Source organism: Camelus ferus, chromosome 13, assembly GCF_009834535.1.
Source record: "Camelus ferus isolate YT-003-E chromosome 13, BCGSAC_Cfer_1.0, whole genome shotgun sequence".
In the NCBI taxonomy this organism is placed as follows: domain Eukaryota; kingdom Metazoa; phylum Chordata; class Mammalia; order Artiodactyla; family Camelidae; genus Camelus; species Camelus ferus.
Window position 1 is genome coordinate 22,850,671 of NC_045708.1, and position 27,420 is coordinate 22,878,090.

The 27,420-nt window shown below is 55.0% G+C and overlaps 1 protein-coding gene across 4 annotated transcripts; it reads left to right on the forward strand.

Moving 5' to 3' along the window:
• Window positions 1-27,193, forward strand: KIAA1522 (KIAA1522 ortholog). Of its 4 annotated transcripts, none has more exons than XM_032495825.1 (8): window positions 1-572; window positions 20,473-20,643; window positions 20,730-20,785; window positions 21,108-21,231; window positions 21,820-21,936; window positions 22,020-24,557; window positions 24,655-24,722; window positions 24,982-27,193. In XM_032495825.1, the coding sequence occupies exons 1-7, from the start codon at window positions 338-340 to the stop codon at window positions 24,684-24,686; spliced, it is 3,273 nt and encodes a 1,090-aa protein (XP_032351716.1). In that variant the 5' UTR covers window positions 1-337; the 3' UTR covers window positions 24,687-24,722; window positions 24,982-27,193. The 4 variants fall into 4 exon arrangements, with proteins under 4 accessions (XP_032351716.1, XP_032351717.1, XP_032351718.1 ...); XM_032495827.1 differs by lacking the exon at window positions 1-572 and adding an exon at window positions 9,589-9,783; XM_032495828.1 differs by lacking the exon at window positions 1-572 and adding an exon at window positions 18,391-18,616.
• Window positions 27,194-27,420: the final 227 nt, after the last annotated feature.

The window sequence follows — 27,420 nt, forward strand, 5'->3', positions numbered from 1 at the left end:
GACCACCTTCCCTAGGGACCCAACCTCGCAGTCCTCCAGCCCACGAGCTCCCGGACCCGGGCCGCGGACGGAGGAGGCTTGGAGGGGCGGCAGGCAGCGCCGCCCCCGCCCCGTGGCCGCTCCCTCCCGGCCGCCTCCGCGCCCCGCCCGCCGCCCCGCGGCCCCTCCCGCGCCACTCCCGCCGCCTGCCCGCCCGCTCCTCGCCTGCTCTGCCTCCGCCGCCCAAACTTTTTTCCGGGCGCGTTTCGCGGCGGCGCTGTCTGTCCGCCAGCCCTCGGCCCATGGGCTCCCCGCTGCAGGGGGCCTGAGCCCCGCCGCCAGGTCCGCCCGCCGCGCCATGGCGGCCCGCGCGCCCCCCGCCGCACCTGCGGCCGAAGAGCCGGGGGGCCCGGGGGGCCCCCCGCGCAGGAAGAAGTCCCGCTCCGGCGCGTCCAGCCTCCGCCGCGCCTTCAGCTGGCTGCGGAGCAAGCGGCGCAAGAAGAAGGCGGCGGTGGCCGAGGGCGCCGAACCGGCTGCCCCCCGGGCCAAGAAGGCGGACGACAAGGCCAGGAGGGCCAAGGGCAAAGGCCGAGGTAAGGCGGCCGGGCACCTGGGCAGGCTCCAGGCGGCGCCGAGGGTGCGGCCAGGGTGGCTCCGCTGGAGGTCCGCGGCATATGGGAGGGGGACGACTCCCTAGGCTCGGGTGCTGGGGGATCGAAGAGCCCAGGGCTCAGCCTGAGCACCCCTACTCTGCACCGCCCCGTCTCCAGAATCCCAGACTCAGCCCTGCCCCGCTCGAGGGGCAAGGGTCCCCTGGCTGGGGCAGAGATCCCCTGGGTTAGGCAGGAAGTGCTGGCCGCCCGGCTCCTGGGACGGTGAGGCAGTCCCCTTCCCCCAGGCTCACTCAGATTCTGCCCTCTGCTGAGTCAGGGGGTCAGAGACTTGACTCTGGCGTGGGGCCAATGGGAGAGGCAAGTGGCCTTGCATCTCTGGTGGGGGGGTCCCCCTGGGTCTGGAAGGTCAACTGCACTCAAAAGGTGTATCAGACGTCGAGGTGAATCTGGGTTTCTAGCCCCCAAAAGGACCCAGCACGGAGCATAACATGCTTTAGGTTTTTAACAGTGTTAGCTTTTCCCACCTAGCCCCCCTCACCACTTACCTGGGCCAAACCGCAAACATCCACCTCCTGAGGTGGTGAGCTCAGGATGTGAGCCAACTGCCAATGCCACTCCTCCCACTCCTTCCCCCAGGCCTGGTAGAAACGTTCTGTGTTGGAAGTGTGCTTGCAGGTGGGGGAAACTGAGGCCCCCAAGTTGTTGGAGAGGCTGTACCTGGGCGGGGGTGGGTACTTGAGGCTACAGCTAATTGCCTGCGTCCAGGCTCCCAATGGCCTGATGGAGGGGCAGCCTGAGGGGAGGGGTGGCTGACCTGGCCCATCCCTACTGGGGTCACTTTTTGTTTGGCCGCTTGTTTGGTTCTTCCCTCATCTTCCTCTCTGTTTCTGTCTCCTGCTTGAGGGGGAGAGCATGAGTCTCTGCAAGAGGGTGGGGCTCCCCTGGGGCCTGCCATCCTAGGAAGTCTACCTTTCCTGTGCTCCTGCTGCAGTGCTAGAGGTGAGGAAATGGCGGTGTGTTCTGGCCCATCCCATTCTGCCTGTTTTTACCCTCCCAGTGTCCTTTAACCACCTTCTCTGGAGGAGAATTGGAAGGAACACTTTGGGGGTCAGGAAGAGGGTGAAAAGCCTCTTGTGTGATTGCATCCGGCCCCATCTTCCTTTTGGACATGGGCCCTGCTCCCCTGCGGCCCAGCCACAAATAGAAGTTGGGTACTGGGGCTGGGATGGCTGAGCCAGGCCCTGAGGAAAGGTTTGTGTAAGAGGTGTTTCCAAGGGCTCTGCAGCCCCAACAATATGTGAAGTCTGTCCCAGGAGTGCCCCACTGGGATTCAGTCTCAAGTCATCCCCATCTCACTCAAGGGGGCATGGGTCAGAATAGCAACAGGGTGGACTGTGGTCAGACTGTAAGAACTGGAGACAGAAGGCTAGTGGTGTACCCCAGGGCAGTGGACCCTTTTCCCTTGGGAGACCATGCTGGAGGCAGGGGCTGGGAAATCTGACTGTAGGTCTCTGCTCTGACAGCCTGGGTTAGGGCTCCTTGGGTCAGTGGCCTGGCCTCCCCCAGCCACTGTGTTTGGTATTGGGTAGCGCTGGGCTTTCTGGGCAGCAGGTTGGCCTGATTTGGGCCCACGTGCATGGGCAACACCTCCCTGCCCCTGGCTGTTGTTTTCTTGAGTCTGAGGGTGGCCCCAGGTACATCTGGAGGAAATCATGCTCCCTTTTGCTCCCACCTCCTATTATTCCAATTGTTTCCTTGTCACCTGCCTGGCCAAACTTCTTTTCTGTTTATTAAGAGAAATAAATCTGATCTCTCTTAATCTCCACTGGCACCGCTGGTCAGAAAAAGGAAGCCCAAACAAGGCTTAACTCTTTCTGGGGAAAATGTTTAGAATGGAGGTTGGGGGAGATGGGGAGGAGGCACACACAAAGTTCCTGGGAGGTCAGGGGCCTTTGCTAGGGAGGTCATTATCTCCCCATCCCAATGGCTGAACCAGACACCCACAGATGCAGGTCTTCGCTTCCCTATTCTGAGTCTCCTATTATAAATGGGAAAAGAGCTTGGAATAGATTTTGAACATCTGTCTTCCTGGACTCTCCTGCTCTCCTCACTGGCCTGCACAGACTTAGAAAGAAAAGAGAGGCAGTCTGACATTTATTGATTATTCTGAATGTGCCAGGAGCCCTGTATCCATTATCTCATTTGCACCCATTTGCAGATGAAAAAATTGAGGCTTAGGGACAATGAGTGATTGATTTGCTCAACTGGGATTTGAACTCAAATCATTTGTCTCCAAAACTGGTCCTGCCTTCATGATTCTTCCAAGGACATGGACTAGGAGGGTAAGGCTTAAAGATCTTTTTATTCAGCCCAGTCTACAGCTAGGAAAAGGCCCAGAGAAAGGTGAGGGAACTGACAGAGTGGGAAGAGTATCAGAGTCAGGCAAATTAATGAGAGTCCACATCCTGGCTCAGTGGTTAGCAAGCCCCATGACACAAGGCAAGCAACTTCCCTGTGGCCTCACTTATTCCATTACTGTCTCTAGAAGAGAGGGGACCTTTTCACAGGTGTGACCCTCTGGCTGGACATATCCTTGATGGGTCTGTGAGCTTTCTGTCTCTCCAAGTCTCACAAGAAAGGATGTGAAAATTGTATGATGTGAAAATTATATGAACGTGAAGTCACCACAGAAATGTAAGGGGTCGCTGCTATTATTGTGTTTGTGAGTTTAATCATCTGAGTTGTAAGGACCCAGTCTGGAAGGGATGGGCTCTGAGGCTGACAGGACAACTCCATCCTAGGCCCTAGTCTGCCCATCTTGGGCCATGTGACACTAGCAGGTTATTAACCCCTCTAAGCCTCAGTTTCCTTATCTGTAAAACAGAGATAACAAATCTGACTTCACAGGGGTGTTTCAAGGATCAAATTAGATAACAGACATTCAAGTGCTTTGTGAACTGTGGAGCATGGTCCAGATGGCAGCAGGTTGCTGCCGTTGTGATGCTGAGGACTTGGGCATTAGCTCAGTTTAACCTGACCCATGTTTAGAAAACGACTGTTTGGTTACACCTCAGATGCCCATGATGATGATTATTGAGGGGGGATCCACAGAAGGAGGAGTCTTTCCTTTTCTGACAGAGGACTCAGGTACTAGAAAAAAACAAGCAGGAATCCATATTTCCCAGAATATCACCTGGACTCTAGGCAAGCATGTGGGGAGAAGTGTTTCAGGGACAGATGCCAGAAATGGAGCCTTGCAGATAATCCGGGGAGGCTTCCTGGAGAAGGTGAGCAGAGTTTGGAAGGAGGGCAGAGTGCTGGCTCATTTGAAGAGGAACATGAAGGCTGTTAAGTGCCAGACCCTGGCCAGGCATTTTTATGACTGTCTTCCCTTGTCCTCACAACCACCTGGGAAGTAGTCAGTTATTACTATTTATAGGTGAGAAAATAGGCCCAGAGGGTGAAAGTAAGGTGGTCAGAGTCACTCGGCTTCATTCATTTGAAGAAGACCTATTCCTTGCTATATAATGTAAGGCACTGTTCAGGGTAATGCAAATGTTTGGGACAAGATGGCAAGGTTCCCCCTTGCATGGAAGTGATGAACACAGTGTGGCAGTGACAGAACCACTCAGTCTGCTTCCAGAGGCCACACTCTCTAAACAAGATAATATGAGGTTGGATGTGTCCCTGACTCTGGAGGGGAGTAAGTGCTGTAGAATCTTAGGACCAACTTTGGGGAAAGGAGCATACAGCCCTCCTGAAGGTTTCTCTCAGGCAGTGGGCCACTAGTGGCTGGGGGGCGGTGGGGATGGCTATGATACTGACAGTGAGAATTTAGGAGCTCCCCCACCAGACTTAGCAGATGTAATCCCATGAATTTTGGCCACTCACTCAGGGAGAACTGTCCTTGGTGTGGGGTTGTGGAGAGACTCCTGAGTTTGAATTCTGCTCTGCCGAGTGCTCCTGCCCCACTCTTGGCAAGACACTCTGTCTTAACAAAAAGATAGGCTTTAATGGCCTCTGACCATTAATGGCCTTTTCTCATTTTAGAATTCTATGAGTTTGAGAATGGGCTGGAGGAGCAAGCTGGTAGGGGCTGGGGGCCTGGGGGCCTGGGGGTGGGAGCTATGTTTAGGAAAGGAGAGCCCACCTCTGGCCAGTCAGTTGGATACAACATTGGGACCCAGTGGCCCGGACATCACAGGAAGGTGGGTGAGGAGAATGCAGTGTGAATAATGCCATCTCTCCCTGCTGAGGAAGGGGCCTGTGTAGCTCTAAGGTAAAGTGAGGACCCAAAGGCTCTTTGGTTAGTGGGCACTTTGCCTCTCTGAGGTCAGGGTGGCATCTGTTTGCCTTCCAATAAACACTCCATGTATTTCCACATTCTGTGCCATTGCATGTGCTGTCCCCCACTTAGGATGTGCTTCCCTTCACTTTTCTATCCAGGGAACTCCTCAAGGCCTGGTCCAGTGTCATAATCTCTGTGATACCCCTGGGGAAATTATTGCCCTCAGGCCCTAGAGCAGGGTGCAGAAGAGACTTGGAGCTGGACAGGGTATGCTTTCCTGGCTACCCTCTTGGGTAGGGCTATCTCAGTGTCCTTAGCCTGGGGCCTGGACTGATATGATGTGGGCAGGGCTCCCTCTGCTGTGGGACACATCCAATGGGGGAGTGGCTTCCACAGAGGAGTCTGGGTCCACCTCCTCCAGGCCCCTCTGAAGGGATGAGCATTGTCTGCCTTGGGTCCAAATGGGAGAGGAAGGGGTCTCACTAATTTATTGCACAAATACTTATTAAGTATTTACTATTAGTAATAAGTACCTACTATGTTCCAGACCCTGTCCTGAGGGTAAATGAAAGACAAGGTCCCAGTCCTCATGAACCTCACAATTTGAGGCAGGGTGGCAGACACTGAACAAGTAATTAAGGGTCAAGAAGTGTGACTAAGGAGGGAACAGAGTAACCCCAGGTGGGGATCAGAGACAGCTTCCCCATGAGGTGATACCTGAGCTAAGATGGAAGGATGAGGGGAAGCTGGGGTGGAGGGATTTGCAGAGCTGGAGTTAGGCAAGGCTCCTGCTGGGGGCTGGGACCTGCTGGCTGTTGGGTTCTTTGGGGCACAGGAATTGCCATACTTCACTGTTCCAAACACCCTGAGGGCAGGAGCCATGTTGACAGACTTTTCCCTCTGCACTGCCCAGCACAGGGCCTGGCCCTAATTGGCTTTGGGTGGTAGGTGCGTGATCTGATATGGGCCTCCAGAGCATGGACATCTCCAGATGCTGGGCACTCAGAATGGATGGCCTGAGATGTCACAGGGGGCCCTCATGTCACATACACATGGGCCACTGAGTTCCCGAGGAGGAAGTGGCTTGCTCAAGGCCACACGGTGTTAGAGGCAGAACAGCAGCCCACCCCTGCCAGGCTGACCTCAGCTTCCCTACTCCTTTGTTCTAACTTCAAATGGAAAATCCTTTCCCAGAGAGGTGCCTCTACCAGGGGTGGGATGAGAGGAGCAGGAAGCCAAGAAGGCCTCATCCATCCCCTCCCTTACTTCCGTCACCTTCAGGAACCTGTTCCAACAGCCTCTCCCTCTCCCCCTCCATGGAGGCCCAAATCCCCACCTGTGGCACACGGCCCAGGTTCTCTTGGAAACCCCCCTCAGGCTGGGGGGTCCTCCCCCCACCCTACTCTCTCCCTCTCCTGCTCCTGAAGCAGGGCTGCCAGCAGGGTCTGCTGCACTGGGGCAGCTATACCTTGTGGCCGGCAAATCTGTACTCTGGTCTGCAGAGGGCAGGGGTAGAACCTCCCATCGCCTACCTGCCCCTGGGAAATTCCCTTCTTCCCAAACCTTCAAAGCTGTCTCAGCTGCTCCTGGCCTGTCACATGCTGAAGAAAACGCATGAGAGGAGGCACTGTATATTGTTCAGGCCGCAGTGAGTGTGGCGGGGTGGGGAGAGCAGGTATACACACCTCCACCTCCCATCTGCAGACCCCATGGCCACCTCCAACCCTGTGGCTGACTCGGGGAAGGAAGTTGGCGGAAGTAACTTCCTTGGGCAGGAGGGTTGAACTCCTTGTCCAGCTCTCCCGTTATCATACTCCCTGGACTCTGTGCTTTTGTGTTCCACTGTCCTGGGGGCCGGTTCATCAAAGGCTGCCAGCTGCATTCACAGAGTGCTCTGTGGGGGCATGGAGGGGCGATAGCTCAGCCTCCCAGGAGGTTAAGCCCCAAATCTTCTGGCAAAGTGCATGCTGCCCGGGGGCTGCTGGTGGGATCTAGTCCAAGTAGAGCCTCCTGCCTGCTTAAGGACACCCTCTCCTCCAAGCCCCTAGCCAAGGGAAGCCTTTACTGGTCTCCAGGAGAGTCAGGAGACACTCAAGCCCTGCCTTTTGGTTCCAGGAGTTCTGGTCTGTATGTCTTCAGTACCGCCTACTTCTTCCCACCAGTCCTATCCCAGGCTCTCCCATGCTCTTGGCAGTAGGCTTCCTCCTGGATCCTGGAGCAAGCACAGCCCTTGTAGTGAAGGAATGTAAGACTGGGAGAGTGCCTTGGACTCTCGTGCCTGTGCCTGTTCACCTCCATCAGTACTTAAGTGCCATCATCATCACTTCTGCCAGTTTCTGTTTAATACCTACTATGTGCCAGGTACTGTGCTGAGCCTGGGGTTACTAAGGGGAGTGAGAAGATCACTGCCCTTGGGGAACTTGTTTTCTGGTTGGAAAGGGAGACACCAAAACAAACATCTGTCTTGAGACAAGTGCTGGGATGTGTTACACAGGGTGCTGGGGAGCCCTGAGGTGTGATCAGTACTGTATCTGAGGACAGCACTAATGCCTGGGAGCGCTGAGAACTGAACTGGACCAGGGGCAAGGAAGACACTATGGAGGAGGACACTGCTGAGCAGGGCCTTGAGGACAGGCAAAGGTGGAAGAGGAAGGAGCATGTGTGAAGGCCCCGAGATGTGCACTGGGGAGTGGCATGCAGTTCTGTGTGGCTGGTGCTCTGAGAATGAGAGGGCTGTGGTCTGAGATGAGGCTGAACTGGTGGGTGGGGGGCTCCTGCAGGGCCTCCTGCTACCCTCCAGACATCCTTCTAAGCTCTTTGTATGCCTGTCCTCACTCAGTTCATGCCAAAGGATTTGGACTTTACCCTTGCATGTCTCTCTGCTTCCCTATACCATCTTTCCCCTTTATGGGCCTCAGTTTCCCCATCTGTAAATTAAGGGAATTGGCTAGCAGATCTCTGAGGTCTCATCAGACTGTGACACTAAGACCCTCTTCTCTGTGCAAAGCAGGGAGCCTGGTGCACACAGTGTGGTATACAGTGTATGCTCAATAAGTATTTCCTGGGTATATGAATAAAATACCAGCTCCTCAGGGACTGCACTGTTCTCAACCTCGGTCTCTTAGCAAGAGATGGGCCTCAGGGAGGGTGTGACTTCAACTCTCCTATTTTGCAGGGAGGGAGCAGGATGTCTTGGAGCCTCTGGGCATAAGAGGCAGTGTGCTATAGTGGAGGGGCTTGCCTAGGTGGCAGAAAGGATGACCATAAGGGGATTAGAACTGAAGGCTGTGGACTCCCAGCCCAGCATGCTCTCTCTCTCTCCACCATGCTGCCTCTGGTTGGAGAGACAGGGTAGTGATGGTAAAGATAAGTCATTGCCCAGTGTGAGGGGCCCTGGGCAGGTCCCTGGATACAAGACACTTGTGAGGACATAAGGGTGGGGGCCTCGGGCAGCCTGGAAGGCTTTCAGAAGGGGTGAAACTTAGCTTGCTTTGAAAAACAAAGACTTGTACAAGGAGAGATGAGAGAGAACTCCACAGATGCACGTAGACATGGGTGGTTCCACGTATGTTTACCTATATGCTGCATTACTTACACATAGACCCCCCGCCAATGTAGATATGGGCATATCAACAACAAACAACTGCACAGTCATACTGATACACAAAAGCACATGCAATTACACAGTCTTATAGACACATTTTCACTTACATGCACACTTACATGTAACAGGCAGGCTGTTACAACTCAAATACACAAAAATCAGTGATATTAAAAAAAAAAGTCAATGATATTCAGCCACCTTGAGAGAGATGGTCACAATTATATAGGCAGATACACAAAAGTACACATCCAGATCTATATAAACAGACTCAATTAAATGGATACAGACATGCAGTCACATGTAGATGATTATACGGAGAGGAACCCATAGGTTCAGGGTCACAGATACACAGCTATATAGCCACATTCAAGCACACAATTACAAATGCCCAATTACATGCCCTCCTTCAAGGTCTTGCAGAGGCATAGATAAAGTGGAGGGGTGGGTAGCCTGGAGCAGTGAGTACTGGAGTCAGTCTGGGTTTGAGTACTGGCTCTGTAGCTTAATGCTATTTGGCTTTGAGCTAATCAGTTGACTTAATGAAACCTCAATTTTTCCATCTGTAAAATGGGGATGGTATAAGTACCTCCCTCACAGAATTATTTTGTGGATGAAATGAACTAATTCATGAAAACAGTTATAACAGTGCCTGGCACAAAGCGCTATATAAAAGATGCTGTTATTAATTTGAATACTATTACTGCAGAAATAGTCAGATAGATAATTGTACACACAAGCAGAGACAGGAGATATACAGACAGACACATAACACTCACAGGGTGGCGGTTGGTGGGCCCTACCAGCAGCAAGGCTCCGTAACTCGCCTGTCTGGAGCCTGGGCCCCTTGTTCTCTTGGTTCCACTGCAGATCTCAGAGGCAACCCCTGAGTTGGGGGAGCGAGCGATCAGCCAGCCCCACCTGGACAGGCCCGGCCCTTCCCAGAGCGCTCTGGGCGGGGCGGCTCAGCAGGTCTCCCAGGTCCTAGGAGGGGTGGAGCCTATGGGACGTGCGCCAGGCCCCGCCCCTCCTCCTGCCCCGCCCCCGCCCCGGCCATTGGCTGCAGAGCTCGGGGGCGTGGCCGAGCTGGGGCTGGGGGCGCCTGCGGTGGCCGCCCGCGCTTCTCTCTGCCTCCCTCCTGTGGCTGCGGGCCCGGCGGCCGGGCTGGTTGGGCTGCGCTAGGGTTCCCGCGCCGGCTCCCGCGCCCACCATGGGCAACTCACACCACAAGAGGAAGGCCCCCAGCGGCCCCCGGGCCCGCAGCTTCTGGCGGTTCGGGCGGTCGGCGAAGCGGCCGGCAGGTAGGGGCTGGGGGTGGGGGCGGGGCAGGCGGGGAGGAGGGTCTCCCTGCCGCAGCCGCCGCCGCGGGTGCTGCCCCCTCCCGGGGCTTGATGGGTGTGAGTGTGGGGGGGCCGGGAATCCCCCGCACAGACCCTAACCCTCACAGGCACACAGAAACAGGTACGCAAAAATACCCACGGACGGGCACACGTACATGTTCACAATTTACACAGTCACATGCACAACACCCACTCATATGTACGGCCATGCAGACACAATCACATACATATTCACACACACACCATCGCTGTGGGACGTACAGATCCTGAGACACAGGTACATATACCTGTGTATAAGGTTTACACAGCCACACGAACTACACCACACGCGCAGATTTAGACACAATCGTACACATCAGTCATGCAGGTACAGTTGCCCAACGTCTTAGGCACATATATGTACACACAGGTTCAAAACTGCATGACCAACTAGACACACAGGCTCAAAGACAGACCCTAAAGCACTTATACACACACACATTCACGCACACTTGTTCCCCAGGCTTTAACCCCCACGGACTGAAAGTTTGCAGGAGGGAGGGGAGACAAAGGTGGAGGGGAGAAGCAGGAAACCAGGGGCTGGAGACTCGGGCCGCCTCCATCTGGCGTGATCGGGAGTCGGACTGGTTCTCTGGGCTCCCTCCCCACCCCCATCCGCGTCGCCACTGCCTCTCTCTGTACCCTTTCCCCCCACCCGCGGTCCCCGTGGTCGCTGCCGCATCTCCCCCCTTTCAGTGCAGCCACCGAGCTGGAACGCAGCCTTTCCCGGCGTGCTGCGGGATCCCTCCGCGGGTCACATTCCATCCTCCAAGTCAGGGGGGAGGGGGCAGAATGGGGAAGGCCTCCAACCCCAGGGCTGGGAGCCAGGATTTCTGGTTTTCCCCAGGGAGTGTGGTGATTCAGGGTATCCCCGGGTACCAAGGGGTGTTGGAGGAGGAGTTGTCGGGGGTGCCTAGTTCTCTCACCTGGTGAAGCCAGACATAGGGTAGGGGCAGGGTGGGGGATCCACTCCCCAAACCACAAGATAAAGGATCTCCAACAGAGTCGGGTATCTGTTGGTCTTTGGGAGTGAGAGAATCCTGAAGAAGGTGGCTTGGGGGAGCTTCCTGCTGTGGTGGGAGAATCCACTGTTGTCTTCCCAGGATGGCCCACATTCCTAGAGGTTCGGAATTAAGCCTGATCTCATCCCTCCAAGCAGGGGGCAATAGACAGGGCCTAGGCTGGGAATTATGGGGTCTGGGTTCTCAGTGCGGCTCCAGCTCCGGTATGGGCTCTGTGACCTTGAGCAGATTGCTTTTATTTCCCTGCACCTCTCTGGCTCCTAGAGGGGGCCTGTCTGCGAAATTAGGGCAGCATAGCTTAGGTGACTTCTTGGGACCCTTACCGTTCTGGCTAGTCATTTCATGGATAGAGATTAAGGTCTAGAGAAGGTAGGTGGGCTTGTCCAAGGTCATCGTGTGCAATGGTTTGAAGAATAATCATGATTATTAGGAAAAGGGTTAATTAAGTTCTGTACACTCTCTGAAATTCCTCAGAAGGTGGGTTGATAAGAGACTCCTGGACCTTCCAGTCATCTCCCTGTCGCAGCAATCCCGAAATCTGGCTGTGCCCACCTGTCTCTCCTCTTGAAATCTGCATGGGGGTGGGGTGGGGCTGGGGCTGGGGCTGGGGCTGGGGCTCTTCATCTGCCCTCACATGGCCAGTCTAATCTCATGGTTTCCTGAGAACCAACTGTGGGTCCAGACTTGTGACCATTTGTGGTGGGGGCGAGAGAGATTAAGAGGTCTGTGTTTACAGAATCTGCTCACTGGCCCTTGCGGAAGACGCATGGGGCTTCTAGCACCCCTTGTGCTTTTCCAGTTCCTGCTGCAACTCAAGGGTCAACCAGGCTTTAAAGGTGTTCCTAAAACCAGAAAGCAATGTCAAGGCAACACAGAAGAAAGTGCGGGGGCTGGAGAATAGTCTAGATTATATATTAAAAGACTTTTGGGTTGAGGTCAGTTTTAGAAAACTGGGGAGCTGGTCTTAATTTGGTCTTTGAATTAACGATAGGGTTGGAACTAGTCCTAAATTGTTGATTAAATGAGAGAACCTGGCCAGGGATGCATTTCAACTCTGGGGTATGGTCAAGAGCAAAGGCATGGAGTTGAGACAGAGTATGGAGGTTGGAAAGAAAAGTAGTTGAGGCTTCTTCCTTGTGCTTGGGAGGAGAAAAATTTCCATTGTGAATGCAAACTTCAATCCTTTTGGTTTTACTTACGCTGAGGATTCTAAGGCTTCCCTGGACTCAGCCTCTGCTGTCACAGGCCCAGGTATGGGACTGGGGCTTGAGAACTTACTCATTTGATTAGTCTGTGAAAGGATAGGGGAGAGAATGCAAGGCAAGCAGGGAGGGCTGGTGACTACAGGCCATAGGGAGCCAGTGAAGGTGTTTGAGCAAGGGAGGAACTGACGAAAGTAGTGTTTTAGGAAGATGGCAGGTGCACTCAGGACAGGCTGGCGGGGTGGGGCGGTGAGAGTAGAAACTCATAGAACTGTCTGGAGGCTGTTGCAGTAATCTAGGGGAGAGGTGATGAGGTGAGGGCTGGGGACAGGGTGAGGGCTGTGGGAGTGGAGAGGAGTGGCAGCTGCAGAGACACTGTGGAGGAGGTGGGAGAAGTGATAGGACCTGGGATTAATCAGATGTTCAGGATAAGGGCTAGAGAGGGCTGCTTGGCTTAGGGATGGTAGCAGATAATACAGAGATAAACCCTGTGCTAAACCCTTTACATTGATGAATTCATTTGTCGTCCAACAGTCTTACAAGCTAGAAGCTATTATTCTCCCCATTTTACAGATGAGAAAGCTGCAGCTCAGAGAAGTGACATCTCTTGTCCAAGGCCACTCAGCAAGGTTACCAAACAGGGATTCAAACCCAAGCCTGTCAGATTCCAAAGCCTGTGCTCGTCATCATTGTAGGGATAGATGGGTTTTCTCTTATGATGAAGGGGCCTGCATGTCCTCTGGGCAAAGAAAGCCTGAGGCCCTGAGGGATTTGGACTGTGTAGAGAGCACACGTGGAGGAAGCACTGTGGTGGAGGGGGCGGAGGAGGGGTTGAGGACTAAACATTGAAGCCCCCAACAGCTCAGAGAGGGAGCAGGTGGGCAGTGGGAGGGGAAAAACCAAGATTCAAGGAAGAGTTGTTCGATCCTATGTTACAAATACCCTTAGACCACAGACAAGGATGAGGGTGGATGGGGAGAGGTCTCCCCACTGCTGGAAAGACACCGTAACCTGGTTGGGATTGCTTAGCCTTGGCTCTCAGGCATCCTACTCAACCCTCCCACTCCAGTCCAGCTGTGGGCTTGGTCCTGGGAAGTTAGGGGATTGGTGGAGGATGTAAATTGGAAGTTCAGGGAGTACCCCTACCACTCTGCCCTCCTCCTGTTCCCATGCATTATACTGTCAGGTTTACACACATTGCCCTCCTCCTAGTAGGGTTTATTGTTCCCACTTTGCAGATGAAGAGATTGACTAAGTCATTGGTGGAGTCAGACTCCCCTGCCTCTGGGCTTGAAGTATCAGGGGCCACAGCTGGGGGAAGGCCTGCTCCTGTTACCTCCACTGCCCCCTTTCTTCCTATGTCTCCTCCCATTTATTAGGGTGGGGAGACCTGTTACCAACTGTATGTCTAGACTTGCTTGTGGGAACCCTGGGCTTTCAGATAAGGCACTGGCCCAGCCCTCTCTGGTCTGAGGGATCTGAGATAAGCTGAACCCCCTTGTGCCCCAGGCCCTGAGCAAAGAGTGGGACCACTGCCCTCGTTCTAGGGGCAGAGTCATGCATGCTAAGGGCTCTTTAAAGATCATCTCTCCTACCCTCCCACCTCACAGATGAAGAAACTGAGGCCCAGAAGAAGGCAGGGCCTGGCTCAGGATCATGCTGCAATTGAGGGGCAGTGAGAGCTCAGGCCTAGCACTCCTGACTCCCAGGCAGCGGGATGCCTGATCTGGGCTCTGAATTCCCTTTCCTCCCAAACAGGGGTGTTAGGGCTGCCAGACAGGACTAGGCCACTGAGGAGCTGATACTGGAGCTGATGTTAAGTGTCCCTTATCAAACCTTATCTTAACAATGGTTCTTAACTCCACTTGAGATTTGAAGAGCACTCCGGAAGTGGATGGGCTAGGAGGCCTCTGGTGGCATGGGAAGAACATGATTTTGGCAGCCAGTCGGAGCTGGGCTCACATCCCGACTACCATTGCTAGCTGTGTGACCTTAGGCAAGTCACTAACCCTAGGGGAGTGTCTCTGTATGGTGAGGAGGATTTAGTGAGACCATGTGTGTCTCAGTTGGCACTCAGATCCTGGAGAGGCAGAGGCTCCTGATGATGACAGAGACTTTGTGTTTACACTTGGTTGCGTGGCTTTAACTTTCAAAGGCACTCTATGAGGTGGGTATTAGTCCCACTTTACAGATGAGACTGTGGCCCTGAGAGGCTGGTTCGTTTGTCCAAGGCCTGGAATCCAGACCTTCTGACTCCCAGCCTTTTTCTCTCTTGACTTTATGGTGGCTGCCTCTCCGGCATCTATAAAATGAGCTTAATCATGCCTTGAAGGAACAAAGGAAAGAGCTTTGGAAAGTCAGAATTGCACGCTGGCCGAAAGAGATTATTATGTCATTGTCAGTAACAGATACTGACCCGGAAACTCATTATGACATTTATTAATATCATGGTAGCTAATTCCTCCCTGTGTTACTGCCCGTTCCCCCAGGCGCCTGTGGGAGGGGATCCTCCCCTCCCTGTCCCAGGCACTCCCTGCCCCCCAATATTTACCGTAGAACCGGCCTGTCAGCTCTGCCCTGGCCAGGGTGGGGCTTCACACTGAGAAAAGGAAGGACGGAGATTCCCCTTCTGCACAGATGGGGTGCAGAGCTCCCCCACTTTGGGCAGGGACTGAGGTTGGGACCACCCCTCTGACTCCCCACTCCCTTAATTTCCTGAGACTTAGGATCACTAAGGCATTTGGAGTGAGACCCAGGTTCGAATGTGGGCTTGGTCACTTCCTCATTGGGTGACCTTGAGCAAGTCACTTTCCCTCCAGCCTCCTTGTGCTCATTTGTAAGAAGGGAACGCACACCTACCTCTCAGGTTTCTTGTTCTGCGAGACTGTAGAAGAGAAAGTTTTTGAAAATTGGAAAGTGCCTCCACCTGAAAGTTATGTCCACTTTCCTTTGTCTTGCCCCTAAGAGAATAAAATCTATGCGTGCTCTGGTTTCTGCTCCTATGGGAAGACTCTGGCCCCCTCTGGACCTTGGTTTGTCCACCTGTAGGACAGTGAGGGGTTGAGACTTAGGGTCTCCAAACACCCTGCCTCCTGGCTCCTGAGCGAGGCCACCTGGGCAGCTGAGCCCTCCCCCTTCATTCCTCTCTCCTGAGTCAGGCCGGCCTGGCTGTGGGTGCGCCGCAGCCCCCGCCCCTTGCTCTGGAACAGGACAGGTTGAGGCCTCACCCGGTGCAGGATGTTGCCAAGACTTGTGTACACATGCACACATCCGCATGTGGCCTTAGACAGCAGGGGGCTCCCTCCATCATTCCTTCCTGTCCCCAGGCTCAGGAAAGCCCCAGAGTGGTGATACATGTACCTGCCTTCATGTACACATAGCCACCCAGTAGGGCCCTGTGTGCGTCCGTGCATTGACACTCATGTGCACGGAGGACGTGGACTAGGGAGACGTGGGTGTGCTTTGTGGACGTGACCATGAGAGCACCCACCTGGAGGGATGGCCCAGTGGGACATTTTGGAGGTGTGTGCCGCACATCTCTGCTGGGGAGCTGTCGCTAAGCTCCTGAACTTGCAGGTGTGCTTCCTGATGTGCCCTGTGCCTTGGGAGGCGTGGCCGGGGAGGTGGGCAAGGTGTGTTCTCTGATCCTGAAGCCTCCTCCCCAGCGCAGGTAGGGGAGGCCGAGGCTGCAGCTGCATGGTGAGCCTCAGCACCAGGCTGCACCTCTGGACTTTGCCGGGCAGGAAGTCCTGGAACACTCCATGTGGCCTTGGGCAAGGTCCTCCTGCTCTCCGGGCCTTAGTTTCTTTGTGAGGTGCCTGCCCTCCACCTGAGACCCCAGTTGCTGAGCCTCTCCCCCAAACATGCCACAGGTGTGTAGACCTGTGCCTGGGGTGTCTCAGAGAGGGCCTGGCTCTGGCCTAGCCTTGGGTGGGTAGGGGGAAGGGTGTTGCTGGGGGAACCAGATGTTATCAAGTGTGAGAGCCTTGGATCTGGCTGGGGAATTTGCAGCTGTGGCCCTGACTGCCTGCTATGGGCCTGGGACCTTGAGCTGATGTTCCCCGTCCCCTGACTTAGCAGAGCTCAGCCCTTAGTTTCGCTGGTTGAGGTAAGCTGAGCATGGCTGTATCCTGCATGGTTGAAGGCTCCACTTTTGGGGCCAGCCACAGCGTGGGAAGTCACCCAGCTTTCTGAGCCTCATAGACCCATGGTCAGTTACCAGGAGAGTATCTTCGAGTACCCGCCTCGAAGTGCTGTTGTCAGATCTGTGAGGGCAGAGACTGCCTTCCACCAGTTCCTGGCAAAGTGCCTGGCATGAATTAATCAGCCTACAAGTGTCAGTCTACTGTTCTTTTCCGTTTGAGTGGGACTAATAAGAAGGGTGGATGAGTCTGGCCTACGAAGGAGGGAAGAGGGGACAATGTGGTCAAGAAGCCTCAAATTTGCAGGGATGATATAGGGTCATTCAACCCTTCTTCAGAGGAGAGATCAGGTTTGTAGCTGGCACAGTGGACAGAACATGGCTTTTGGATTTAAGTGGGTCTTGATTTCAAATGTTGCTCCCCTATTTACCAGCTTTATAATGCTTGCCCTCTCTGGTCTCCATTTCCTAATCTGCAAAATGAAGATAAAAGTGCCTACTTCTTAGGAGTGGTGTTTAGATTTCAGTCATCTGTGGATATATACCATCCAGCCCCACAGAATTTTCTCCAGAGAGCCAGGGCTCGGCTGTCTGCATGAGTGGTCCCTGAGAAGTGGCTCAGCAACGGGGAAGGACCAGCAGAACGGTCTTGCAGGGTGGGAGCCACTGCGAATTCTTAGATCGCTAGGGACTCGGAGAGAGAAGGGCGCTGTGAGAGAGGGGTGTCCTCAGGTGAGCTTGGGGGACAGCACTTCCAGTTCACAGGCCTTCTCGTCCACTGTCTCAGCTACTCTTCGGAGTTGCCAGGGGGAATCTCTTTTAACACTGTCAATACCCAGCTTAACCTTCACTATTGACCTCCTGGAGCTTTTTAAATAAAATCCAGACTCTGCCAAGGCCCTACCTGACCTACCTCCTGCCTCTTCTCATGTCCTGCCATTCTCTCCTTTGCTTACCACGTTCCAGCCACACTGGCCTCCTCTCTGTTCTGGGAAGCCCACCACGCCTGCCTCAAGGCCTTTACATTGCTGCCTCTTTCTAGAAAGCTCTGTGCCCAGCACTTGCCCTAGCTGGCTCCTTCTCGGGTCTCAGTTCCAGCGGCCTTTCTTTGATGCCCCCTAAAGGCACCTACTTCCTGTCACAGCTCCTCAGCCCTCACTATCTAAAATTATTTTGCTGGTTTATCTAATTCATGTATTCATCAAATATTTATTGAACACATAGTATTTGCCAGACACTGATTTAGACACTAGGGATATACTGGTGAACAAGATGAAAGCTCTCCGCTAGCTGTAGCCCTTAGTACTAATTTAATAAATATCTGCTGATTAAATGAATGGATACAACAGTCTTATAGAGGAGTTATTGGCCTTGTTTCCATATGAGGTCATGACTTGTGTGTGATGGAGCTGGATTTGAACCTGGGCCTGACTTCCCTCCAAGTACCTTCCTCCTGCCCCCAGTCTTACTGCCCTCATCTCTGAGCTGTTTCTTGGCTCATTCTGCTCTGCCTGGTGATCCAACAGAGTCACTGAGGCACAGAATGAGGCCAATGGGAAGAATCCTGGGGTGGAGGAGCATGAGGTCTGCACTGAAGGCCTGTCTCTGTTGTGTGACCTTGGAGAGTTTACACATTACCAAAGTGGGAAAAATAATCCTTTGGAAAATCTGGGGCTGAACCTACACATGAGGGGTTATTAGCACCAGCCACTGTGAGTCTACTCTGGGCATCTCCTTGGCTTCCCAGCCAGCACTGTGTCCTGGGCTGGCTTCTACTCCTCCAGGGACCTCTGCCAGTGGCCTTGCCATCCCTGCCAGGAGTCCTGGGCTTCTGCTTGGCTGCTCCATGCTCTGAGCTCCTTCCCCAGGGAATCATCCTTACCAGCCAGGAGGACAGCAGGGGTGGGCACCTTGCCAAGTCTAGTCTAGCAGCTTTTCCACCTACCATCTGGCAGCTGAGACCCCTGCCTTAGCTTTGGCTCCTGACTGCTTAGAAAAGGACTCAGGCACAGGGGTAGTGGGTTGCCCCTGGAATTATATCTTTGAAACTCCTAGAGGTTCTCCAGAGACTCTGGGCCTCAGTTTCCCTGTCGGAGTCTGGGAGGGTTTGTGCCCATGCAGGACACTCGAGGGGCGGGGTCGGTGGATGGGCGGGATCAGCGCTGAAGGTAGGAGGAGGACCTGGAGAGCAGCCCCTCCCCCTCGTCTGCCTGGATCCGGCGCTCTGCAGTTGGTCGCAGACTCATCCCCTTCGCGCTCGGTCATGGTGAAGGCGTCACCCGGCGTTCTGGAGAGGTCGAAGTAGGGGACGATCCGAGTGGCGCCCGCAGTCATGGTGGTGTTCCTGGGCCGCCACCTCCCGGCGCTCCTCGGCCTTTTCAAGAAGAAGGGTGAGTGGGTGTGGCTGGGGGAAGATGAGGGATCCCTGACACCCCCATTTGCCAGACTCTTCTGTAGAATGGGGGATCAAGGACGGGGAAGGTAAGGGGGTGGGGGATGGGGGCCAGTAATGAGGCCAGACTCCTGTCCGCGGTGGTGCCTTTGTCCAGCTGCTTTCCCACTGCCTTTGTCTGATCTCTTGTTTGGAGGATGGCTCCAGGTGTCTGACCTTGAAGCCCGCAGTCCTCCGGCAGGACTGCTTTCCTCCAGGGGTACCCACACTTTACTGAGTACATTCCAGTACCTCAGTTCCAAGAGGTAGGGGACCCCCTCCCAATTCAGCTCAGTGTGTGGGGAGGATGGGATGTGGGGAGCAGGGTAGAGAGGAAAGTAGTACCCCTGGAAGTTGGGGGTGGAGCAGATCAGCAAACACATGTTTAGAGACCTGGGGGTGAAGTTTTGGTGGGAGGGGCCTATGCCAGCTTCCTTCTAGGAACTGGGCTTTCAGGCCTGGAGTAAGATGTGGGGGTCAGAGGACCCCCAGGTTGAGTGGAAAACTCGGGTTTAGTCCTGGTTCTGACTCCGATTTGCTGGGTGACCTTAAGCAAGAACTTTGAGCTTGTTTTTGGAGTTGTAAATTCATGAGATTAGGGAGATGGTCCCTGAGAAACCTCCTAGCTCTGACTTTGTGGGATTCCTGAGGATTCCCTGGGCAGGAGCTTGGCTGTTGAAGAATGGGCTGAGGACCGAGGACAGGGCAGGCCAGGTGTCAGCTGAAGACCAGGATCTTGGGGCGTGGCCGTTTAAAGGGCTTGTTTTGTTCCTGTCCTTCTACAAGGTGCTGCCAAGGTCACATGACCCTCCCAGAGCTTTTGCTTATGCTGTGGGTTCCATTTAAAGGGGGTCTGGAGCTGCAAAGTGCTGACACAGCTCCCTATTCCTAGGGTTGGATGACCAGCTCCTCCATGGGCGGGGCCTGTAATAAGATCCTTTGTAATGGATCTCTTGGCTCCTCTGTGCCAGGGGCCTGGGCCTCCAGGAGAGGGGGATGCCTGGGACTGTTCCCCCAAGAGAGGCTGGGGCTGCCTCATCTGGGAGTGGAGGGGCCCAGATCCCTTTTCTCCCCTCCCCTGCCTTTCCTTCCACTAAGGGACAGCCACATGGGTGAGTAGGGGACCCAAGAGACCATATCCTTGGTTTGGTCCATACCCCAGGACTTCCTGGGAATCTGGTTATGACCCTTGCTAGTGCCCACCCATTCCTAGTGTCCCGTGGTGTCTTTTTCTTGGACCTGGGCCAAGGGGGTGTACAAAAAGATGGGTTGTTTTCCTGTAAAGTTTTCGGGATCTGGAGACAAGAGGAATGTATTTGTTATGGGCTCTGTGTACACTGGGGTTCCTTGCATGGGGCCCTGAGTGACAGTTGTGTGTATATTTGGCTACTGTTTGCGTCTATACAGAATGGGGATTGTGGGTATCGTGTGTACACCTGGGGGCTGGGCGTGCTCTGGTGCGGGTACACAGATGTGGTTATACTTGGATGCTGTTTGTTTGTATACATATTGAAGCCTGGGGGTCTTGTGTGGATATCTGATGGGCATATGGGCCTTGGGTATGGTACCCTTTGTGGGGTGTGGTGCTCAGATAAATGTATCCTTGGATGTAGTTTGTGTATGTACTTGGGGGTTGTGTGTGTTGAATGTATACCCTAGAACTGTGTCCTGAGTAGATGGGGAAGTGGGTGTTGCATGTATGTGCAGGTGCCCTGTGCAGTCTGGGGACTGTGGATGCCCTTGTTGTGGGGCCTGTGCATCCCCAGGGCCCAGATGCCTTTGGGCCTCACTTTCCTTCCTCCTCCATCCCACCAGGTTCTGCCAAGGCTGAGAGTGACAAACGTCTAAGTGTAGGGCCCGGCCAGGGGCCAGTATCTGTAGTGGATGAGCACCAGGACAATGTCTTCTTCCCCAGTGGGCGACCACCTCACCTGGAAGAGCTGCACACGCAGGCCCAGGAGGGGCTTCGTTCCCTACAGCACCAAGGTAACTTCTGCCTCCTCCCCTCCAGTGCTGCTCTCAGCTCCTAAGGTCTGGTGCCTTGCTCAGTACACCATTCTGGTGTCTTCCAGAAAAACAGAAATTGAACAAGGGTGCTTGGGACCATGGAGACACCCAGAGCATCCAGGTGAGCCCTGCCCCCAGCTCAGTCCTGACTCTACCCTTCCCTCCCTGGTGATCTCAGGCAAGTTTGTCTTTGCAGCCTTCTGGAACTGTTTCCTTTCTGTATCATGAAGGGCTAGACTAGATGCCCCCTGAGGGCTGGTCCAGGATTGTTCTAGCTGATGCCTGCTCAGTACTAGGTGACAATGGTGTGGGGGTGGGAGGAAAGGGAGGTGAACCTGGGTTAAAATTTCCAAAGGGGAGCCTGAAGAGGCAAGGGTAAGCCCCACTCACACCTCTAGGGTGGTTCTGGGTCTGAGGCCAAGGCCTGATCCTTCTCCCAACAGTCCTCCCGGACCGGGCCTGATGAAGATAGCATCTCCTTCTGCAGCCAGACCACGTCCTTCACGGCCGAGAGCTCCACGGCAGAGGACGCTCTCTCTATCCGCTCTGAGATGATCCAGCGCAAAGGTGTCTGCTTACCAGCTGGGATTCTTGCACAGGGGAGAGGGGTGGTGGCCACCATCTGGGTCCCAGCACCTGCAGCCTCCCCTTTTCCTCCTAATCTAGTGTTTCCCAAGGCTCTGTGACTCAGTGAATTCAGGAAATATAGTACCCTATGTCCTCCTGGAGATTCATGATGAACATTAACTGAAAAGCAGGCCAGTTAAGAGTTGGGAAACCTGGGTTTGAGCCTAGTGTTACTATTTACAGCTGTGTGATCTTGGGCCAACCCTTAACCTCTGTACTTCTGTTTGATGTTCTATAAAAATGAGGATAGAATACTTACCTTACTGGGATGAATGCCAAGTGCTTAGCATGCTAACACACAATAGGTGTTTGCCAAATGGAAATTACCATTATAGACCTAGTAAAGCCTTCCAGAAGGCTTGCAGAAAAGAAGTATGTAGCTTTGTTTAACCTAGCTTTGCCCATGCTTACTTGACTGTGGAAATCTTTTTTCGCAGAGCTCTTTTTAATATTCTATAAAAGTAGCGCTCTGCAGAATTTGCCCCGAGACCTGCTCTAACAGTTTCTCTCCTCTGGACTGGCCCCTAGGCTCCACCTTCCGACCCCATGACTCATTTCCCAAATCATCTGGAAAGTCAGGGCGGCGTCGGCGGGAGCGGCGGAGCACTGTGCTGGGACTGCCACAGCATGTGCAGAAGGAACTCGGTGAGCCCCCGATGTGGAGGTGTTGGGTGGGGAGCCCTGGCCAACCCCTCTGCTGACTCCCACGTCTTCCCTGTCCGGTCCAGGCCTGCGGAACGAACGTGAGGCTCCAGGTACTCCTCGGCCTCCTGGTCCACGGGAGGCCGTACGCATCCCCACAGTGGATGGCCGCCCGGCGGGAGTAGCCACAGGGCCAGGGGCCAGGGTGTCCCTGCGGGCGCTGGAGGCAGAGGCAGAAGCTGGTGCTGAGGCAGAGGCCATGCTACAGCGCCACATCGACCGTATCTACCGGGATGACAGCCTTGTGGGCCGGTCCACGGGGGCCCGGCCCTTGCCACTGACCCGGCCCATGTCCCTAGCAGTGCCGGGACTGACAGGAGGGGCAGGGCCGCCGGAACCCCTGAGCCCGGCCATGTCCATCTCGCCCCAGGCCACCTACTTGTCGAAGCTGATCCCGCATGCTGTGCTGCCACCTACAGTGGACGTGGTGGCCCTGGGCCGCTGCAGCCTGCGCACACTGAGTCGCTGCAGCCTGCTCTCAGCCAGCCCAGCCTCTGTCCGCTCACTGGGCCGCTTCTTCTCAGCCTCCAGCCCGAGGCCCCGCAGCCGCCACCCTTCCTCCTCCAGTGACAACTGGAGCCACTCCCAGTCCTCTGAGACCATCGTATCTGACGGCTCCACTCTCTCCTCTAAGGGTGGCTCTGAGGGCCGGCCGGAGGGCTCTGTGGCCAGCAATAGCGTGGTGCCCCCTCCCCAGGGGGGCAGTGGGAGGGGCTCTCCCAGCGGGGGCAGCACTGCTGAGGCCTCGGACACCATCAGCATTCGGAGTGGTGGGCAGCTGTCTGGCCGCAGTGTGTCCCTACGTAAGCTGAAGCGGCCCCCGCCACCTCCCCGCCGGACCCACTCGCTCCATCAGCGTGGCTCAGCAGCACCTGATGGGCCCTTGGGATTGCCCCCCAAGCCCGAGCGGAAGCAGCAGCCACAGCTGCCCCGGCCGCCCACCACGGGCGGGTCAGAAGGGATGGGGGCAGCACCCTGTCCATCCAACTTAGCAGGTAGCTGGGTGCCTGGCTTGTCTCCAGCTGGTTCCCGGCGCCCCCCACGCTCCCCAGAACGGACACTCTCACCCTCCAGTGGATACTCGAGCCAAAGTGGTACCCCTACCCTCCCTCCCAAGGGTCTAGCAGGGGCTTCTGCTTCCCCAGGCAAGATCCAACCCCCTAAACCAGAGCGTGTCACTTCCCTCCGATCTCCTGGGGCTTCTGTGTCCTCCTCTCTCACGTCTCTCTGTTCCTCCTCCTCTGATCCAGCCCCCTCAGATCGTTCTGGTCCACACACATCAACTGCCCTGGGTGACAGGTTCGTCATACCTCCTCACCCCAAGGTGCCTGCACCCTTCTCCCCACCTCCCTCAAAGCCCAAGAGCCCTAACCAAGCTGACCCTGCTCCAGCTGCCCTGGCTGTGATCCCTGGGCCCATCTCTACCACTGCTGCCAGTCCTGAGTCCCTACCCACTCCCCAGGTATCCCTGACCCCACCTAAGGCTTCTCCTGTTGCCTCCAAAGCCCCGTCACCCCCACCATCCCCACCCCCATCTTATCATCCACCCCCACCACCCACTAAGAAGCCAGAGGTGGTTGAGGAGGCCCTGTCTGCCCCAGAGACTACTGAGGAGTCCCTCCAAGATCCCAACTGGCCCCCACCCCCACCTCCTGCACCGGAGGAGCAGGACCTCTCCATGGCTGACTTCCCTCCACCAGAGGAGGCCTTTTTCTCTGTGGCTGGCCCTGAGCCTGAAGGCCCTTCACAACCCTTGGAGCCCCCTTCAGCTACTATCTCTTTCCAGAGCCAGCCCTGTGATACCCCAGACCCTCCTCCAGCTCCACCAGCCCCACCTCCTGCTGGTTCTGTCACAGGGCTTCTGGCCAAGGCTCCTCGAAAGGAACCAGTGGGCTGCAGCAAGGGTGGGGGGCTCCCCTGGGAGGATGCTGGTGCACCCCTGGTCACGCCCTCACTCCTGCAGATGGTTCGGCTGCGCTCTGTGGGCGCCCCCACAGTGGCTCCAAATCCAGCATCAGGGCCATCACCCCCCCAGAAGCCACTACGAAGAGCCCTGTCAGGGCGGGCCAGCCCAGCACCTGCCCCCTCCTCAGGGCTCCATGCTGCTGTGCGACTCAAGGCCTCCAGTCTGGCGGCCAGCGTGGGCCCTGTGAGTGCCCAGCCCAATGGACCACCTGAGGCAGAGCCACGGTCCCCTGCCTCTACGGCCAGCTTCATCTTCTCCAAGGGCACTAAGAAGCTGCAGCTGGAGCGGCCTGTGTCCCCTGAGGCCCAGGCTGACCTCCAGCGGAACCTGGTAGCTGAACTACGGAGCATCTCAGAGCAACGGCCACCCCAGGCCCCAAAGAAGCCACCTAAGGCTCCCCCGCCCGTGGCCCGCAAGCCCTCTGGGGGAGTCCCCCCACCCCCCTCCCCCTGCTTTCCTCGGGCTGAACCCCTTACTGCTCCTCCTACCAACGGGCTCCCTCATGCAGAGGACAGGACTAAGGAGGAGCTGACAAAGAATGGAGGTGTCCTGCAGCTGGTGGGCCCAGAGGAGCAGAAGCTGGGCCAGCCCGGCTCAGGTACAGTGAGCAGCAGTAGGGTGTGGGTCCCATCACTGGTCATGGGAAATAGGTATCAGAAGTCCTGCCACTAGGGATTTGCTTTTGGATCTTTCAGATTTTTCTGGTCTCGGTGCCTGGGAAGGGTGACCTGTCACCTCTGATGAGCTACAGTGAAGGAGCATGGTGTGTGGAGCTTTGGAATCAGACCTACTAAGTTTGAATTCCAACTTTGCCATTTTATCTACTCACCCTAGCCTCAAGTTCCTCACTGTAATGTGTGGGGCAGTGATATGTTATAGTGGCAGAGGGAACATTTGTGAAATGTCTAGCCCAGTGCTGTTGGCATGGTCAATAAAGTGAGGGGTGAGGATGTGCCCTGGGCTCTTAGTGGCCAAAACCAAGCTGGGAGGCCCCTTGTTGAGTATCTCTTTTCCCCCCACAGACCCACAGAAAGAGTTGGTCTGACCACCAGGCACCTTGCTGGCACTGCTGACCCATCCCAGGAATACAATCTCAGGGACCTGAGTGGCTCCAAGGATGAGAGGATAACGGTGGACACTTAACCTAATAGAGAGGACGCCTGCAGCCTTAACCTCCACGGCCTTCGATATTTATGCAAGCCTGGTATTGATCCTGCCCTCCAAGTCATCCAGCTCTCATGCCTTTTCCCGAGTGGATTCATCTCTGGCAGCTGCAGCCTCAGTCTTGGCCTTAGCCTCATCTTGAAGGAGGTAGCTGGTGGGAGTGGGTGGCTGCGCCCCCTGCTGGCCTCAGGGCCACAGAGTTGGGAACAGAACACCTCACTTGAGTTAAAATTTTTTCTTTTCTTTTTCATGTCCAAATCATGCACATACTGTAGTCCAGAATCAAAGCACTTTTGAAAAGTGGCTGCATGTCCATCCTCCAGGGCCCATGAAACCACATTCTGAGGGCCTGTTTACATGGCAGCAGCATCAGTCCCCAGCAGCCAGCCCATGGCTGGGACTGATCTGTCCCCCTCCTCTGATCCACTTTGCTCCTTTTTTTCAGTTCTTGGAGGTGGGCAAATTATTGTATTCCCACAGGCTTCTCCAGGCTGGAGGCAGAAGTGGGGCTGTGGAATTCCAAAGCACAAAAGGTGTAGTGGGGGCATTAGCCTTTTTGTGCCTCAACGTACCACCACCCACCCTCCTGCCTTCCAGTTCTGCCAGGTGCTCCACGCGGGAACAGGAAGTGGGAGTCTGCCAGGTCCCAGATGCATCGGGGAGAAAGAACCAGAGGGGAGGTTCGCTCTGTCCTCAGTGAGCAGAACAGAGTAGGGAGTCATCTCAGTGGGCACTTGGCCCTGTTTCACTTCATCAGGTTGGGGTGGGTGGGCACGACTCTTCAGAGGCAGAAGCCCATGGTCCATGGCAAAGCTGGGTGGGTCCCTTTCAGCTCAGCAGAAGTCCTGCGGACCTGGATGCAGGGGTGGGTCTGGCAAGGAAGAGCTTATTTGGGCAGTGGGCCCAGACCTGGCCCTATGGGTTTCATTCTCTGGCCTTTCTTTCTGCTCCGTGCATGTCCTTTCAGCACAGGTGGCTCCACTTGGGGAGCTGATGCTGAGTAACATGGATGGCAAGCCAAAGGTACATTCTGTTCCAGACTCTTCCCCTAGTCAGTGAGGGGGCACTCTGCTCCCACAGGCAGACTGGGTGGTTGCCCCCTAGACATCAGCCTCTGCTACTCATCCCTCCTCCAGGAATTTCAGTGACCTTTCCATTTTCAGCCTGTGCCACTTATCTAGGTAAGCCGGCTTTCCCACTGGCCCCAGTGGCTCCACGGGGGTGGCCCTAGTGCCTCCTTCCACTGCAGCGTGGCTGCCACCAGGACCACCCCTTCTGTCTTGATCCTCTTTTCTCAATAGTGACTAGGGCTTGAGCCTGGCATGGAACCTCACTTTTAGCTGCTTCTCCTCCACCCAGGAGAGAGGTTGACCCCTTCCCAGTACAAGAGCTGGGGACAGGGGGAATGTGGTTTGAGAACCCAGGTAGCTCTGGCTCTCTCACTAGTCTCTTCTTCCTGTCGTTATAAACCAGTGTTCTTCTCTGCCCTTTGGGTAATGGAGAGCTGCTGCTGGGTATGCGCTGAGCCTGCCCAGTGAGTAGGGGAAAGAGGACAGTTAGTTAGTAAGCAGTGCTCAGCTCAGAGCTCCTGACTCAACCCCCTGGGAACCGGGAACCAGGACCAGGCCAAAGCTTCTGTAACACCAGGCCCTGGCAGTAGCCTAGAGCTGCTGGAGGTGGGAAGGAGCCCACCTTGTGTCTTTCCCTCCCCTCCTCGTGTTATTTGAGCTCCTTATCTTCACTTAGAATCTTCTGAGCTTGTTTCCCCACTGGGTGGGACAGAGTACAAGGAGAAAGGAGGATCTCCAAGAGGCAACCCTTCTTTGTCCTCTGGGATAAATGAGCTTGACCTAGTGCACATGGAGAGACCAAAAGCCTCTGATTTTTAATTTCCATAAAAATGTTAGAGAGAGAAGTATATATATATATATATTTCTTTAAATTTTTGAGTCTTTGATATGTCTATACAAACAATCCATTTCCTCTGCCCCAAAGCCGGAGTGAGACACATGGACAAGCTCTGTGTGGGTTTCATTCAAAGGTGTTAATTAATTAAATGATTAAAACTTGGCTGTGGCTGCTGCTTCTTAATGGGGAGGGACAGGGCAGTGGTCTGGGCCCACGTTTAGAAGGGAAAATGTTCTGGACCCCAAAGTGAGCCTCTTCTGTTTAACATTGCTAAAGGGAAAGTCAGAGTGTCCGCTGTCCAGCCTAGTCTACCCCTGCCCCCATTTCAGGGTCAAAAGTCCAAGATCCAAGCAACCCTAGGCTGGGTGAGGGGCCCAGAAGCTGCTATA